The sequence below is a fragment of the Canis lupus genome, chromosome 18, assembly GCF_011100685.1.
Source record: "Canis lupus familiaris isolate Mischka breed German Shepherd chromosome 18, alternate assembly UU_Cfam_GSD_1.0, whole genome shotgun sequence".
In the NCBI taxonomy this organism is placed as follows: Eukaryota; Metazoa; Chordata; class Mammalia; order Carnivora; family Canidae; genus Canis; species Canis lupus.
In genome coordinates, this window is record NC_049239.1 from 50,530,076 (window position 1) to 50,544,342 (window position 14,267).

Sequence of the window (14,267 nt, forward strand, 5' to 3'; positions counted from 1 at the left end):
TGTCGGGGAGAGAAAGGAAGGTGCAAGGGATCTTGCAGGGGACACGCCCCCATTCCTATTTTTTAAAAAGATTTTATTTATTCATGAGAGACACACACAGAGAGGCAGAGACACAGGCAGAGGGAGAAGCAGGCTCCATGCACGGAGCCCGACGTGGGACTCGATCCGGGGACTGCGGGCTCAAGCCCTGAGCGAAAGGCAGACGCTCAACCACTGAGCCACCCAGGTGCCCCCCATTCCTGTTTTTAATAAGGAGGCCCGGCAGGCCCCAAGGGTGTGTTCATCGGAAAGAGTGGGTTGGCTGGGGCCTTCCACGTGCCCCTTAAAACACTGCTGTTGTATTTACAATGTTCATCACCAAGTACTTTTGTAACCTTTGAAAAGAGGCACGTGAATATATCGACTGTCAGACTAGATACTATATTTTGGAGTCCGGGGTGGCCTGGGGGACCCAGAAATATGCACTGGGATGGGGGTTTGGCAGGGGCTCCACCCAATCCTGGTACCTCCGAGGGCACCGCCAGAGGAGCAGGACTGGGACGGAGCCCGCACCCACCGCCCCTCCGGCCCCGGCCCCGGCCCCGGCCCCACCCCCACCCCCTCGCTCCGATGAGACCCGGGCGCCTGAGGGGCGGGGCTCGCCCAGGCCCCGCCCCTGCGCCCCCATGGCCCGGGCGCTCCCCGCCTCCGCTTGCAGCCTCCCGCCCCGCCCCTCCGCGCGTGACCTCGGCCCCGCCCCCGCGAGCCCCCGCCCCGCCCCCCCCGCCCCCCCCGCCCCCTGGCCCGGGCTCCTCTGTCACTTCCTGATTCCCGCTTCCTGCTTCCCAGAGGCCAGGATCCGGAGCCGCCCGAGGCCGGTGCCGCAGCCCCCGGCGTCCCCGGTGAGCGTAGCGGGCCGGGGCTGGGAGCGCGGGCGGGGGGCCGGATGAGGCTGCGGGGGCGGAGCCGAGGGAGGCTGGGGTGCGGGGTCGTGTGTCCGAGGAGCCCTGCCCCTCCGCGGCGCTCCACCCTCAGCCCCAAGCCCCTGTGGCTGCCCAGCGTCTCCCCCCACGGTTCACCTTGGACCCCGCTCCGAGGGCGCCCTGGGATGCTCTGCGGCCGGGAGCGGCATCCTGACCCCCGCCCAGCCCTGTCAGGCCTCCCTGACCCCCCGGCCTGGGGCTCCCTGCACATTCCTGCAGGCACTGCACATTCCTGGGGGCTCAGAACTGGGGCCTAGCGCGGCTCCACATTGGAGACCTTTCCCCCTCACCCAACTTTCAAATCCCGGCCGGAAGGAACCTGCTCGGAACGGACTAGGACCCACAGAGGAACTATAAGCCTGCCCTGGCTTCATCAGTTCCCACCTCTCCCACACATACCAGGGCTAGGGAGGGGCCTGGGTAGGGTCCTGCAGAGCCCCTCTCTCTCAGTATTGTGGGTCTTAGGTCAATGCATTCCCTCTCCATCTCAGATGCCCCCTCGGTAGGTGGCAGCCAGGGTCTGCACCTGTGACCCCGTTCTGTAACTGGGGAAACTGCAAGCCAAGAGGGAGACAGTGATCAGGCCTCAGGATGCATCCTTCCCACCTCCCTTCATGCAGCCCTGGGAGGGTTGGGCGTTATTGGCATGGGTGAGGGCTGACCCAAGCCTCTCCACCCTGCAGATATGTCCTTCCGCAAAGTGGTTCGGCAGAGCAAATTCCGGCATGTGTTTGGACAGCCGGTCAAGAATGACCAGTGCTATGAAGATATCCGAGTGTCTCGTGTCACCTGGGACAGCACCTTCTGCGCAGTCAATCCCAGGTTCCTGGCTGTGATCGTAGAGGCCAGCGGCGGGGGTGCCTTCCTGGTGCTCCCTCTAAGCAAGGTGGGCCCCATCAGGGCTGGGGGAAGGAGTGGAGACCTGACCACACCTTCCAGGCCTCTCTCCTAGCTTCACTTTCTTTATCTTGCCCATCCCCACACTGCTGGGCAGGTGTCATAATCCAGACTTATTGCCTAAGAGATATTAGCACAGATGGAGAAAGTTTTTTATTGCCAGCGAGTTAGGGTCAGAGGCAACAAACATTTCCTGCACACCCTTGACTGCTCCTCTCATGCCCGCAGACGGGCCGCATCGACAAGGCCTACCCAACGGTGTGTGGACACACAGGACCTGTCCTGGACATTGATTGGTGTCCCCACAACGATGAAGTCATTGCCAGCGGCTCGGAGGACTGTACAGTCATGGTGAGGCACGGCGCTGTGGTCAGGCCTGGTTCACAGGTGTGGCTCGAGGCTGCTGGCAGCACAGCCAAGCAGAGGTCTCAATTGGCAACCCCACCCTTCCCACAGGTGTGGCAGATCCCCGAGAATGGGCTCACCTCCCCACTGACAGAGCCAGTGGTGGTGCTGGAGGGACACACCAAGCGAGTGGGCATTGTCACCTGGCACCCGACTGCCCGCAACGTGCTACTCAGTGCAGGTCTGCTCTGCCCACCCCCCAACCCCCCTGCCCCTCTCTGTACGCAGCTCCGGAACCCACACCCTCTCCCAGGCCCATCTGACAGGTGGTAAAGCTGAGACCCACAGAGCTCAAGAGGCCAGGTGTCCCAGGAGGGTGGTCAAAGCCAGCCTGCTGGGCTGACGGCCCCCTGCCCGGCAGGCTGTGACAACGTGGTGCTCATCTGGAACGTGGGCACTGCAGAGGAACTGTACCGCCTGGACAGCCTGCACCCTGACCTCATCTACAACGTCAGCTGGAACCGCAATGGCAGCCTCTTCTGCTCTGCATGCAAGGACAAGAGTGTGCGCATCATCGACCCCCGCCGGGGCACCCTGGTGGCGGTACGTGGCCCCAGAGGGCTAGGATGGTAGTGGACAAACCAAGGGGCTCTGTCAGGTGCTGCACTGACCACTCTGTCCCCCGGATAGGAGAGGGAGAAGGCCCATGAAGGGGCCCGTCCCATGCGGGCCATCTTCCTGGCAGATGGCAAAGTGTTCACCACGGGCTTCAGCCGCATGAGCGAGCGGCAGCTGGCACTGTGGGACCCGGTGAGTGGCCATGGCCAGCCTTGAGGGAACAGGCTTGGTGGAGACTTGGACCCCATCCTGGCCCAGGAGGGCATGCGTCACCCTGGAGAGGTCTGGGGGTCCCAGGTTCTCAGCCTGGCACCTGAGGCTCTCGGGACCTGGAACCCTGCCAGCCTCTTCCATCCTTGCCCCTTGCCCTCCAGCCTCCCCTGCTGCCTCCAGCTTTCTCCAGGCCTTAGCTCACGTCAATCTTGCCAGCTGAGAGGCCCTTCCTTCCTTTGCTTGCCTCTTCCCCTCTGGCTGCCCTCTGGGGCCCAGTACAGAGGCCCCCTTACTCCAGGAGGCCTCCCAGCCCTTCTCCAAGGGCGCTCTGTCCCGCAGCCCTGTGCTTCTGTACAGTGGCCTCTGTGGGTTCCTCTGAGACAGGGTGGTGCTGCCAGGCATCCCCAGCTCCCACGCAGGAGAGGCTTTCTCGGTGGCCTGGGAGCAGGCTGGGAAAATGAGATCCTAGAAATGGAGGGGGTCCTGGAAGGTGGGAGAGCACCCATATGGCATGGTGGAGGCAGGGCCAGCGGGCATGTGAGGCTGCCTGGGGCCAGTCCTGATGGGCGGGGAGGGTGAGGAGAGAGAAGGAAAGGTTCTGGCCGGCCTGACTGCCCACCATCCCATGTGCCAGGAAAACTTGGAGGAACCCATGGCTCTCCAGGAGCTGGACTCTAGCAATGGGGCCCTGCTGCCCTTCTACGACCCGGATACCAGTGTGGTCTATGTCTGCGGCAAGGTGGGGCCTGGCCAGGGCTGATGGGGCAGGGAAGAGGGCTGGCTGTCTGAGTGCTGACCCTGGCCTCCTCCCCCCTACAGGGTGACTCTAGCATCCGATACTTTGAGATCACAGATGAGCCCCCCTATATCCACTTCCTGAACACATTCACCAGCAAAGAGCCCCAGAGGGGCATGGGCAGCATGCCTAAGAGGGGCTTGGAGGTCAGCAAGTGCGAGATTGCCCGGTAAGAAGGGCCTCCTGGGTGGCCAGCTGCAGGGGAATGATGTGGCCGCAGAGGCCAGGCCAGGGCCGACTAGGGTGAGGGATCAGATCTTTGGAGGCTGCTCAGGAACAGGAACCAGCCCACAGGAGGGCCAGGGTCAGACAGTGGAGGGGCTAGGGTGAGGCCTTGAAGTAGAGAGTCAGGAGCCAGGGGAGCCGAGGATGGGGAGGTTCCCCCCATGGTTCCTCCCTCCCCTCCCTTTCCCAGGTTCTACAAACTGCATGAGCGCAAGTGTGAGCCCATTGTCATGACTGTGCCAAGAAAGGTGAGGTCGCCTGGTCCCCTGCCTACTCCCTTCCCCAGCAGACAGGGGCGACTGGAGTGAGGCCTGCGAATAGGACGTGGTTGAGTGTGGATGTGGACGGTGGGCTGGAGAGATGCCAGGATGCCTTTGTCATTTAGCCAGGGGTTGGGCTGTGCCAGGTGGAGGACAAGAAGGGATGAGACAGAGTGAGCTGAGGCCCTGCTCTGGAACAGCCACAGGAGACAGACACACTGGGCAGCCACGACGGACTCCCTGTAGCAGGCCAGGCAGGACCAAGAGCATGGTTAGGGTGGGCCTAAGCCAGGCAAAGGGCAGGAAAGAGGGATGGGAGTCTGGCTGTAGGGGAGACTCCCATGAAGACAGGATCAGCCCACGTGTGCCTGGCCTCAGATGCCCAGCCAAGAACCTTGGACGAGCTTCGTTCTCCAGCCAGTATTTACTGAGTGTGCCATCCAGCATGCCGGGCACATCCGAGGGAGGAGAGCTGTGAATGAGGCTGCAGGGCTCCCAGAATCCCACAAAGCCACATAGCTGGCCCCTGCTTAGGAGTGTTGGGAAAGCTGCTGTGAGAAGTCGTATCTCAAAGGGAAGTGAAACGAGAGATTTGTGCTTTAGAGTGGCCACTTGGGGTCAGGCCATTGGAGGATGGGTCAACAGGGTGAAGACCTGGAAGCTAAGAGGGTGACAAAGAGGTAGCTACCCTGGGTCCAGACAAGAGGGTGACAAGGAGGTAGCTACCCTGGGCCCCCGACTGACCTGGACCTCTCCCATCCCCTGCCCAGTCGGACCTCTTCCAGGACGATCTGTACCCTGACACAGCCGGGCCTGAGGCAGCCCTGGAGGCAGAAGAATGGGTGAGCGGGCGGGATGCCAGCCCCATCCTCATCTCCCTGCGGGAGGCCTACGTGCCTAGTAAACAGCGGGACCTGAAGGTCAGCAGGCGCAACGTGTTATCGGAGAGCCGGCCTGCCGTGGCCCCGAGCTCAGCCCGCCCCGGGGCCTCCACATCTGCCACCTCCGTCCCGGCTTCCATCCCCAGCGGTGGCCTCACCGGAGCCGGGGTATGTGCCCCATGGTCGGGGTGGTGTCAGGAAACCCTGGTGGCTCTGGTCTGCTGTGTGTGCCTAAACCTCTCACTGCCTGTCTGTGGGGCTCTGTCCCCTGCCCAGGGGGTTTGGGGATAACTGCAGCTCTGCACCCCCTGACTCCTGCCCCCACGTCCCTGCAGGAGGCGCGGAAGCTGGACGAGGTGATGCAGGAGCTTCGGGCACTGAGGGCGCTGGTCAAGGAGCAGGGGGAGCGCATTGGTCGCCTGGAGGAGCAGCTGGGCCGCATGGAGAATGGGGATGCGTAGGACCATAGGCCCAGGGGATGCTGCTCCCCCTCACTTCCTCTTCATTCGCTCCCTCCTCACCCAGCCTCTGCTGGCAAGTCACACCGCTTGTTGGCTGCCTCCTGCCCTGGGCCTGTGGGACAGGTTCTGGAGCAGTCCACACCCACCCATCCCGGGGCTAGAGCCGCAGCCAGGCTCTTGTCATTGTTACTAGGGAGGATTTTTGTATCAAGGCAAGCTTATACTCTGAGGGACCACCACCTGCCAGCCCTGCTCCCTCCCCAGAGGAAGTGGGAGAAACAATTTCTATATTTTCATTCCAAATAAAATTCTCTTTCTAAAAGTCAGGTTTGCCCTCTACAAGGGTTGGGGGGGCAGGCAGCTGGGAAAGGAAGTGTGTAATGCTGGGGACAGATGAGGCCCTCAGGGACCCAAGGATGTGAAAAAGGTCTGGGGGCCACTAGCATTCCCCACCTCACCCCCCAGTCCTTGCTTCCCTGAATTCTGCCGGCTAGAGAAACTGAGGACCCAGCCCAGGACTGTGTCGTGCTTTGAGCTGGTGTCCAGTCCCTCTCCCTGGAGGCCTAGCCACGGGCCCCACAGCCCTGGCCTCAATAGGTGAGAGATCTGTGACGCGCTAGTGTGGGTTAGGGTGGTCCTAAGAGGCCTGTGGCCCCTAGCAGGGGCCTATGGCAGGGAGGGTTGGGTGGGGTACTGTGGGCAGGAAGCGGAAGCGCCCAGTAACCCCTAGCTGCAGCTGAGCACGCCAGAGCTCACTTCTACTGAACACAGCCAGAGCTGGTGGCGGGCGCTCAAGCACCAAGGCCGGCGGACTGATGGTGAGCACCAAGAGCCCACTGGGTCCTGAGGTGGGGGCAACAGGTCAGAGCTGGATTGCCTGGGCATTGGGCACTAAGGGAGGACCCCCCCGCCCACGTGGGGTTCCAGAAGCTGGAGCAGTCAGTCGAGGGCAGAGGTGGGAGACCCAGGGCAAGCATGGGGCAGAAGCTGGGCCTTCCTCATCTCACCTCAGAGCTGGACCTCCCTGGGACTCAAGGTGTGCCCCCAGCACCCCTCTCCAGGCCCAGCTCCCCTTCAGGAACCTCTGGCAGACCCTCTCACCTGTTCTGCTGGGGAGCTGGAACCTGGGCATAGAACTTACCTGTGTTCCTGGAGCCTGGGCAAACAGAGCCTGGGGTGAAGGGGAGGCTTGCTTGAACCTCCACACCCCTCCCCCCTATCATCTCTCACCTGCCTTGTTCCAACCGCAGGCTTCCTCTGGTAGCTGCACCCGCCTCCCCCAGCCCCAGGCCCTGCAGGCTTGAGGCCCCCAGGGACCGGACTGAACGGAAATGCAGTAGCTGAGGCAGTCCCATGGGTGGGAGGAAGAGGGGTTTCAGGGACCCACGTCCTGAGACCTGGCCAAGTGGAGGGTAAACAGTTGTCTCTGAGTTGGTCCCTCCATCCAGGCCTCAGAAAGAGCCAACCCCAACGCCAGCCTCGCAGATTACCCCCCTCCCTGCACATCCCACGCTACCCCCACTCCTACCCATAGAGTCTTGACACACCAGTAATTACTGAGCAGCTACCATGTGTGCCAGGAACCTATGGTGTGTGCCAGAAATTAAGTCCTTGAGGCAAAAGGACCCCTGTCTCCTTGCTGCTTGCTCTGGTGGGGCAGATAGGGCAATAATGAGAAGCACTCGTACGCTGTGAGAAGTACGAGGGAGAGGCAGGTAGAGCCCGGCTGTAGGGGTGAGAGGCAAGGCAGCGCTGCAGGTCAGATTCGGCCTCCCTGAGATGATGGGAGCCGAGGTGAGCCGGCAGTCATGTGGCTCTTGGGGGATGAGCACGCTGAGCAGAGGGAACAGCCGGCGCACAGGCCGTAGGCAAGCACAGGCTCAGACAGTGAAGGTGGGGTGGCTGGGGAGTGGGTTAGAGGCTCCATGGCTGCATCTCAAAGGACCAGGACTTTACTGACAGAGTAAAAACTTGGGCTTTTCTACTTGATTGTCCCCATTTGGCCCATAAGGCAACCAAGGAGCGAGTCACCCGGTCTGACTGCCCCCAGCCCAGGTGACAAGCCCCTGCCTGTCTCCCCACAGGACCTGCCCTGTGCCCTTGGGCTCGGGACACTGCTGGCCCTGCCAGGGGTCCTGGGCTCAGGCAGCAGTGCCAAGGACAGTGAGAGCTCCAGCTCTGTCACTGTTGTCCTGCTGCTGCTGCTGCTACTGCTGCTGGCCACTGGCCTGGCACTGGCCTGGCGCCGCCTCAGCCGCGACTCAGGGGGCTACTACCACCCAGCCCGCCTGGGCGCCGCACTATGGGGCCGCACTCGCCGCCTCCTCTGGGCCAGCCCACCGGGCCGCTGGCTCCGGGCCCAGGCCGAGGTGGAGCCACCCGATGAGGACCCAGAACAGCAGCAGGACGAGCAGGATGTGGAAGAGGACTACCATCTGGTTGGTGGCCTGGAGGAGACAGAGTCCCAGGAAGAGGATCAGCAATGCAGAGAGGGGCCCTGCCCACAGCAGGTCCCAGAGCCAGGCGAGGAAGCACGTGACAGTAACACCGGAGGGGGCCTGGGCCTTAGTTCCCAGGGGCCAGTGGGCTCAGGGGGCAGCGCCGAGGCCCTGCTGAGCGACCTGCACGCCTTTGCTGGCAGCGCGGCCTGGGACGACAGCGCCGAAGCAGCTGGCAGCCAGGGCCTCCACGTCACAGCACTGTAAGAGCCAGTGTGGTGTGTCACATCCCTGTCACTGTGCCTCTGCATCCCATGCTACCCTGGACCTATTGTCACCCACACCGCTACACAGGGTGTCTCAGACTATTGCTCCCCTACCAGTTCTGTCCCCAAAGCTGTGTATCCTTGTCCCCATCAGGAAGCCCACCCATCCCTAGTGGCACTGGAGAGCCTTCTGAAATAAAACCCCTCCAGCCCTGTGGCTCTGTGGTCCGGCTTTGTGGTCTTGTAGTAACCTGCCCGTCTCTAGGCAGGGGCTCCTGCTGGCCCAACCCCACCCAATCCTACCCTCAGAAGTCCAAGGGCAGAGCCAGGTCAGTGCCATGATTCAATATTTTAATTCTTCAAGGGCACAGCTCAACTAGACCAGCTGGGCAGCGAGGCCACTCCACTGACAGCCACAGCCTATAGCCCTTCATGGGCACGGTTCAGGGGCACAGCCACCCCCAACGGAGACATGCTCTCACACACACTCACTCCCGTACCCCTAGACACACCTCCAGGGTCTGGAACTGCCCTAGGGTCTGCTTGCCCTCACAGCTACCCATCGTCCTAGCGTCCAGGGCGCCCACGGCCCCTCTTAGACTTCTTGGTCCCCGAGGGGGGTCGGATGGGGAGAGGGGCAGTGCTCGATGGTGGTGGTGGTGGCGGCGGCAGGAGAGGAGGTAGAGGGGGCTCCATGGGCTCCGGTGGGCCAGAGCTGGGCCGGAATCCCTCAAAGGGTGAGAACTTCAGGGGGCTGCGGGGGAAACCGAAGCTGAGTCAGCCCCTACCAGCAGTAGGGTCAGAGGGCCGACTTCCCCACCTGCCTGGGCACAGAAGCTGTGAGGTCCCCGGTGGTATATGCGAAAAATGGAGACTAGTGCTGAGATTCAACCCAGGCAGCCCTGGGATGGAGCAGCAGAGCCAAAGCTAGAACTAGCCTCTGGCCCAACTACATACTCCTCTCTGCCCTGTGGTACCTGACCGGGGTCCGGGGACTACTGTTGAGACGCCTGGGGGAGCGTAGCTTGGGCTGGAATGAGAAGCCCTCCTTGATGCTGTCCAGGACAGAAGGTGCCACGTATGTGAAGCCCTGGAGGGTGCGGTGGGGCAAAGGCAGGGCCAGGGGACACTCAGTGTCCACCACTCCTTAGCCATAATCCTGCCCGTGCCCCCATAACCCTCAGGCCACCCAGGACCTCACCAGGAAGGCCTGGTTGGCACTCTCACTGAGGGCCGTATCATCTGGACTGTCCACTGGTGTCTGCCGTGTGAAGTGGGTGTCAAACTGGCTCACGTCCTCCTCTGACTGCTGTGGGCAGACCAGAGTGGGGAGGAGAGGTTAGGGGGCATCCAAGACAGGCCTTCCACCTGCCCCCAGACCAAGGGACCTCCACTCACCAGACAGGGCCTGAAAGGGGGGTCTATGCGGCGAGCCAGGAGGTCATCCCAATTAATGTGCCGGAAGAAGGGGTGCCTCTGTGGGTAGAGTGCCCCCAAACATCTCATCATTTCACCCTCCCTGGCTCCTTCAGTAACTCCCTCTGCCCTAAGGCCTTACCTGCCCCCTGGAACTTTTGGGGGCTCAGCCTTGCCCCCTCTTAGTGGTCCCAGACCCACCTGCACATCAGCAGAGTCCCCTGGGCCACCCCCGATCCGCTGGCTGGGATTCCGCTTCAGAAACTGCAGGGCAAGGGCAGAGGGTGAGGGTCTGGGGGAGAGGCACTGATTGCATGTTCCTCTGAGTTCTTAGGCTGGCTGGGGTGAGGACAGGGGAGGGGTATGTGTGCAGTGGTGGGGACAAGGCCTTTGGAGCGTGGTCTCCACCTATGACAACCTTAGGACTTCCAAGGTTTGGTCTAGTGGGCCCTTTCCATGAAGCCTTTGCAACAGCACCCCATCCAGGCCACTGCAGTGGGATCCAATCTCCAAACCTAGCCTCCCACTTTTACCCCCAATGAATGGCTTCTCAATGGGAGAGCAGCTAGCTCATCGTGAATGTTTTGCTGATTAGGACTTAGACTAGGGATGTGTGCAGCTGGTCTTCCAGGGTTAAGGTCCAAGCTCAGCGTCTTGGACCTCAAAGCCAGTGTTCCTTCATACTATAAAGGCAAACTGCACAGGCAGGGGTGTCCCGCTGCCCAGAGAAACTCAGGATTCCAAGGAGGACCTAGAAGACATTGGAGGCTGGATCGGGGGCAGGGGGAAGCCCACCTTTTTGACAAGGTCCCGGGCATCCGGGGTGAGGTAGGGGGGCAGCGTCAGTTTCCCTTTGATGATCTTGTCCATGGTTTTCTTCCGGTTCTCTGCGGTGAAGGGTGGCTGGAGAAGGCAGAGGAGGAAAGACTTGTGAGCCTCCCCCAAGGCCCTGGTCCTGGTCCTGCTCCCAGATGGGGACCCCCTCCCACCCCCCGCCCTGCCAACCCCCCCCACCCAGGAGGCTGGACTTGCCGATCCAGTGAGCATGTCATACATCAGGGCCCCCAGGCTCCACCAGTCCACAGCCCGGTTGTGGCCACTGCGTACCAGAATCTCAGGGGCCCTGGGAGCCAGGTGAAACCATCAGTTGGGTCGGGCCCTTCCTGTCATCCTCCCGAGCCCCGGTCCCACCTAGCTGCTGCTTACATGTATTCAATGGTGCCACAGAAAGTATGGGTGACAGCGCCCTCATGGATCGACTCTTTGCAGAGTCCAAAGTCTGTCAGTTTGATGTGGCCTGAGAAAGATGTTGGAGGGAGTGATCAGGGCCCTGGCCCACAGCATGGTGCTCCTCAGCCCTCCCTGCAGATCCCGAACCAGCGTATGTAGCTGCACAAGGTGGGGGTGCGTGCACACATGCGCACCCTGACTGTTGAGCATGATGTTCTCAGGTTTGAGGTCCCGGTAGATTATGCCTTGGGAGTGGAGATGTCCCAGGGCCAGGGTGATCTCTGCCAGGTAGAAACTGCAGACACAGGATAGGGTGAAGGCAAGGGTGGGGGGGGGGGGCTCTGGGGGAGGGGATCCCTGGAGCCCCTCCGGAGAGGCAGGAAGTAACACCTACCAGGCTGTGTCTTCCAGGAAGATGCCCTCTCGCTCCAGATGCGTGAAAAGCTCACCGCCTATGACACAAACACGTCAGCAGCTGTGTGCTGGGAACCAGCGCCTCTGCTCTCCGAATCTTGGTTTCTTCTTGGGGAGAGTGGGACTCAAAATTCCGGCCCTACCTGCCTCACAGAGCTGCCGTGGGGATTCAATTCAATTCAGCAAACATCTACCGACGCCTACTCGGTATCTGGCCCTGTGCTGGGTGAAGCTGGGGACACAGAGATGAAGAGACCCAGCCACTGCCCTCAGGATGCTCAGTCTAATGGGGAGACAGACATGCACAGAGGTGCTCTAATATGCCAGACTGAGGCAATAGCTCCAAGAGCTTAACACAAAAAAATCTCAGAGGAGGCAAAATTAATCCCAACGTGAGGGGACACAGTCCGCGGTAACAGAATTGAGGGGGTGCTGAGATGGGACGTGGGGACTGGGGCTCACAGGGTTCATCTGTGCAGATAAGACCTGGTGGGAAGCAGGCCCCAACCGTTTCACAGCCAACAGGGGGCACCAGGCCAAGGAGGCCAGGCTTCATCTGGGCCATTACAAAGAGCCCCGTAATTGTGAGTAGGAACGTTGGGCACAATTCCGTGGTGAGATAATGACCCTGAGAGTTCATGGAAGAAGGTGAGCTGCAGGCCTCAGGTCCAGTTAGGAAACAATCGTGACCCATGCCCTCCCCTCCCAAGAGTGGAGAGGATGGAGGACACTGCTAAGAATGAACCACCAGATCTGGGACCCAACTGGACACAGGGCACACAGGAGTGAGAAACAGGCCATGAAGGGGCAGTGGAAATGGACAAAACAAGCCACTGTACAAACTCCAACTGTTCCCATCCACCCCCAATATAGGTGAGGGACACAATAGGTGCTCGACAGACGTTTGCTGAATGAACGAATGAACGAACGAATGGATGCATGGATGGATGGGTGTGGGGGCCCCCTAGCCATTCTACACACCACATCTCTCCGGGCTTCCCCCAGAGCTCCCAGTGCTTCCTGGCTGGTTCCCTGGCCCTGCTTCCCTGGCTGGGCCCCCACTCATACCACTGAGGCACTCGAGGATGAGGTAGAGTTTGCCACCAGTCTGGAAGGCATAGGCCAGTTCCACAATGAAGGGGTGCTTCACTGACTCTAGAATGTTCCGTTCAGCCCGCGTGTGTGCTGTGTCCTTGGCGTTGAGCACAATTTTGGCCTGAAGAGGCGGGGATCAATCAGAAGGTGGGCACCTCAGGCTCTTTTAGTCCCTCCAGCCATTACCCTTCTGCCACCCTTTATCACTCCATTATATTTCTCCATAATTCCACTATCAGTGGTTGTCCTTCTCAAGGACTGATTTATCCTCTAGAGGTACCTCTCTACTTTGGCACTAATGACATTTCGGGCAGATAATTCTTTGTTGTGGGTGCTGTTTTATACATTGTAGGATGTTTAGCAGCATCCCTGGCATTGACCCACTGGATGCCAGTAGCATCCCTATTTAGTTGTGGCTCAAAAATATAGACGCATAATTGCCCACAGTTGAGAATTACTGCAAAACAATATAACCATCGTTGACAATAAACCAGCCAATGCCCAAGACAGGGACCATCTCCTCCATCATGTTCACTATTGTCTTCTGGAAGCCTGGAGTAGTGCATGGAGAATGGCAGCCACCAAGCAAGGATTTGTTGGCTGAACAAATGACTCACCTTTCTCAGGACTTTCATGGCATATATCTTGCCCAAGTTGGTGCCCTGCACCTTCCGGACTTGGAACACCTGTGGGGCAGGGGAGACAGGATCAACCTCCCTCTCCACATCCTACCCTCACAAAGCTCCACCCTGAAGCTCTGACCTTCAGACCAAGAGGCCTAGGCCCACCCAAGGGTGGGGCAGTAAAGATGTCAAGTCTGATTCTGAGATGATTTGCCTTCCCCTCCTTTACAGCGTTCTATGAAGGCTCTGCTGATTTATAAGTCTAATTTGCTTTGAGACCCTTTGCTGCTGCAAGGCTGAGGCAGGGAGACCAGTGAGGAAGGAGGGCCAGTACCTTGCCATAGCCCCCCTTGCCCAGCACACGCAGCAGCTCAAAGCAGTGGGGCCCGATGCGTTCAGGGCCCAGGTTCACACTGGTCTCAGTCAGCTCCACCTCCTCACAGTGTCCCACAGGCCTATTGATACAAGAAGTTAATGGGGGCCAGGCTCCAGTACTCGTGTCTCCCTCCCCAGCCCATTCCCTCCTCCCCCCAACACAACCCTCACTCACTCCGGGCCAGCCGCCCTCGACTCGGCAAGGGGACACACGTCCTGTGAGAAACCGAGGGGTAAGAGCCAAGGAAGGCAGGGGATCCCTCCCCCTCGAGCTGGACTACTTGGCCCAGGAGAGGACGGGGTCAGGAATGGGAGCTGGCGGGCGATGGGCCAGCACTGGGAAGGAGAGGCCGAGGGCAGGAAGGGAGGACCAGGGTAAGCGCGGGGGCCTGGAAGACAGACAGGTCGGGGGAAGTCGGGATGGACCAGAGCTTAATCCGGGCTGGGCTCTGAGACGCTCTGGGGGCAAGCCAGGGCGATTCCACCGTCTGGGGAATGGGATCGGCTCCGGGATCGAGCCGCGCCCGGGAGGCCCACTCACCGAGGGGCTGAACTCTGGCTCGCCCTCGCTGCCTTCCTCCGTCTCCAAGTCCAGGTCAAACACGGCCGCCATAGCGGCGCCGGCCCGGCGGGCCCTTGCCGTGCTGGGCCGCGCTCAGACTGACAGCCCGGGGGGCGGGGCGGGGGAAGCCGTACGCTATCACTCTGCGACCGCGGCCGCGCGCGCCAATGACGCATGAGGCTTTCCCTCT

At 60.7% G+C, this 14,267-nt stretch overlaps 3 protein-coding genes across 9 annotated transcripts; 2 read left to right on the plus strand and 1 right to left on the minus strand.

Moving 5' to 3' along the window:
- The first annotated feature begins 768 nt into the window (after window positions 1-768).
- CORO1B (coronin 1B) lies at window positions 769-5,984 on the plus strand. The gene is made up of 11 exons (XM_038563751.1): window positions 769-881; window positions 1,646-1,848; window positions 2,088-2,210; window positions 2,316-2,445; window positions 2,626-2,807; window positions 2,895-3,014; window positions 3,670-3,774; window positions 3,855-4,000; window positions 4,247-4,304; window positions 5,087-5,365; window positions 5,533-5,984. Exons 2-11 carry the CDS (start codon window positions 1,648-1,650, stop codon window positions 5,656-5,658), a joined length of 1,470 nt encoding a protein of 489 aa, XP_038419679.1. The 5' UTR covers window positions 769-881; window positions 1,646-1,647; the 3' UTR covers window positions 5,659-5,984.
- A 340-nt stretch (window positions 5,985-6,324) lies between these two features.
- LOC106557461 (protein tyrosine phosphatase receptor type C associated protein) lies at window positions 6,325-8,579 on the plus strand. Its single transcript, XM_038563752.1, has 2 exons — window positions 6,325-6,476; window positions 7,743-8,579. Exons 1-2 carry the CDS (start codon window positions 6,474-6,476, stop codon window positions 8,361-8,363), a joined length of 624 nt encoding a protein of 207 aa, XP_038419680.1. The 5' UTR covers window positions 6,325-6,473; the 3' UTR covers window positions 8,364-8,579.
- Window positions 8,580-8,692: 113 nt separating this feature from the next.
- RPS6KB2 (ribosomal protein S6 kinase B2) lies at window positions 8,693-14,267 on the minus strand. 7 transcript variants are annotated; one of them, XM_038563746.1, is made up of 15 exons: window positions 14,057-14,214; window positions 13,691-13,731; window positions 13,475-13,595; window positions 13,135-13,203; window positions 12,491-12,638; window positions 11,403-11,460; window positions 11,203-11,303; window positions 10,985-11,075; window positions 10,793-10,901; window positions 10,574-10,681; window positions 9,980-10,042; window positions 9,761-9,838; window positions 9,564-9,671; window positions 9,340-9,452; window positions 8,693-9,116 (listed from the first exon to the last, which is right to left on the minus strand). In XM_038563746.1, the coding sequence occupies exons 1-15, from the start codon at window positions 14,126-14,128 to the stop codon at window positions 8,930-8,932; spliced, it is 1,467 nt and encodes a 488-aa protein (XP_038419674.1). In that variant the 5' UTR covers window positions 14,129-14,214; the 3' UTR covers window positions 8,693-8,929. The 7 variants fall into 7 exon arrangements, with proteins under 7 accessions (XP_038419674.1, XP_038419675.1, XP_038419673.1 ...); XM_038563747.1 differs by having other exon boundaries at window positions 10,811-10,901; window positions 14,057-14,213; XM_038563745.1 differs by lacking the exon at window positions 13,691-13,731 and having other exon boundaries at window positions 10,811-10,901; window positions 14,057-14,267.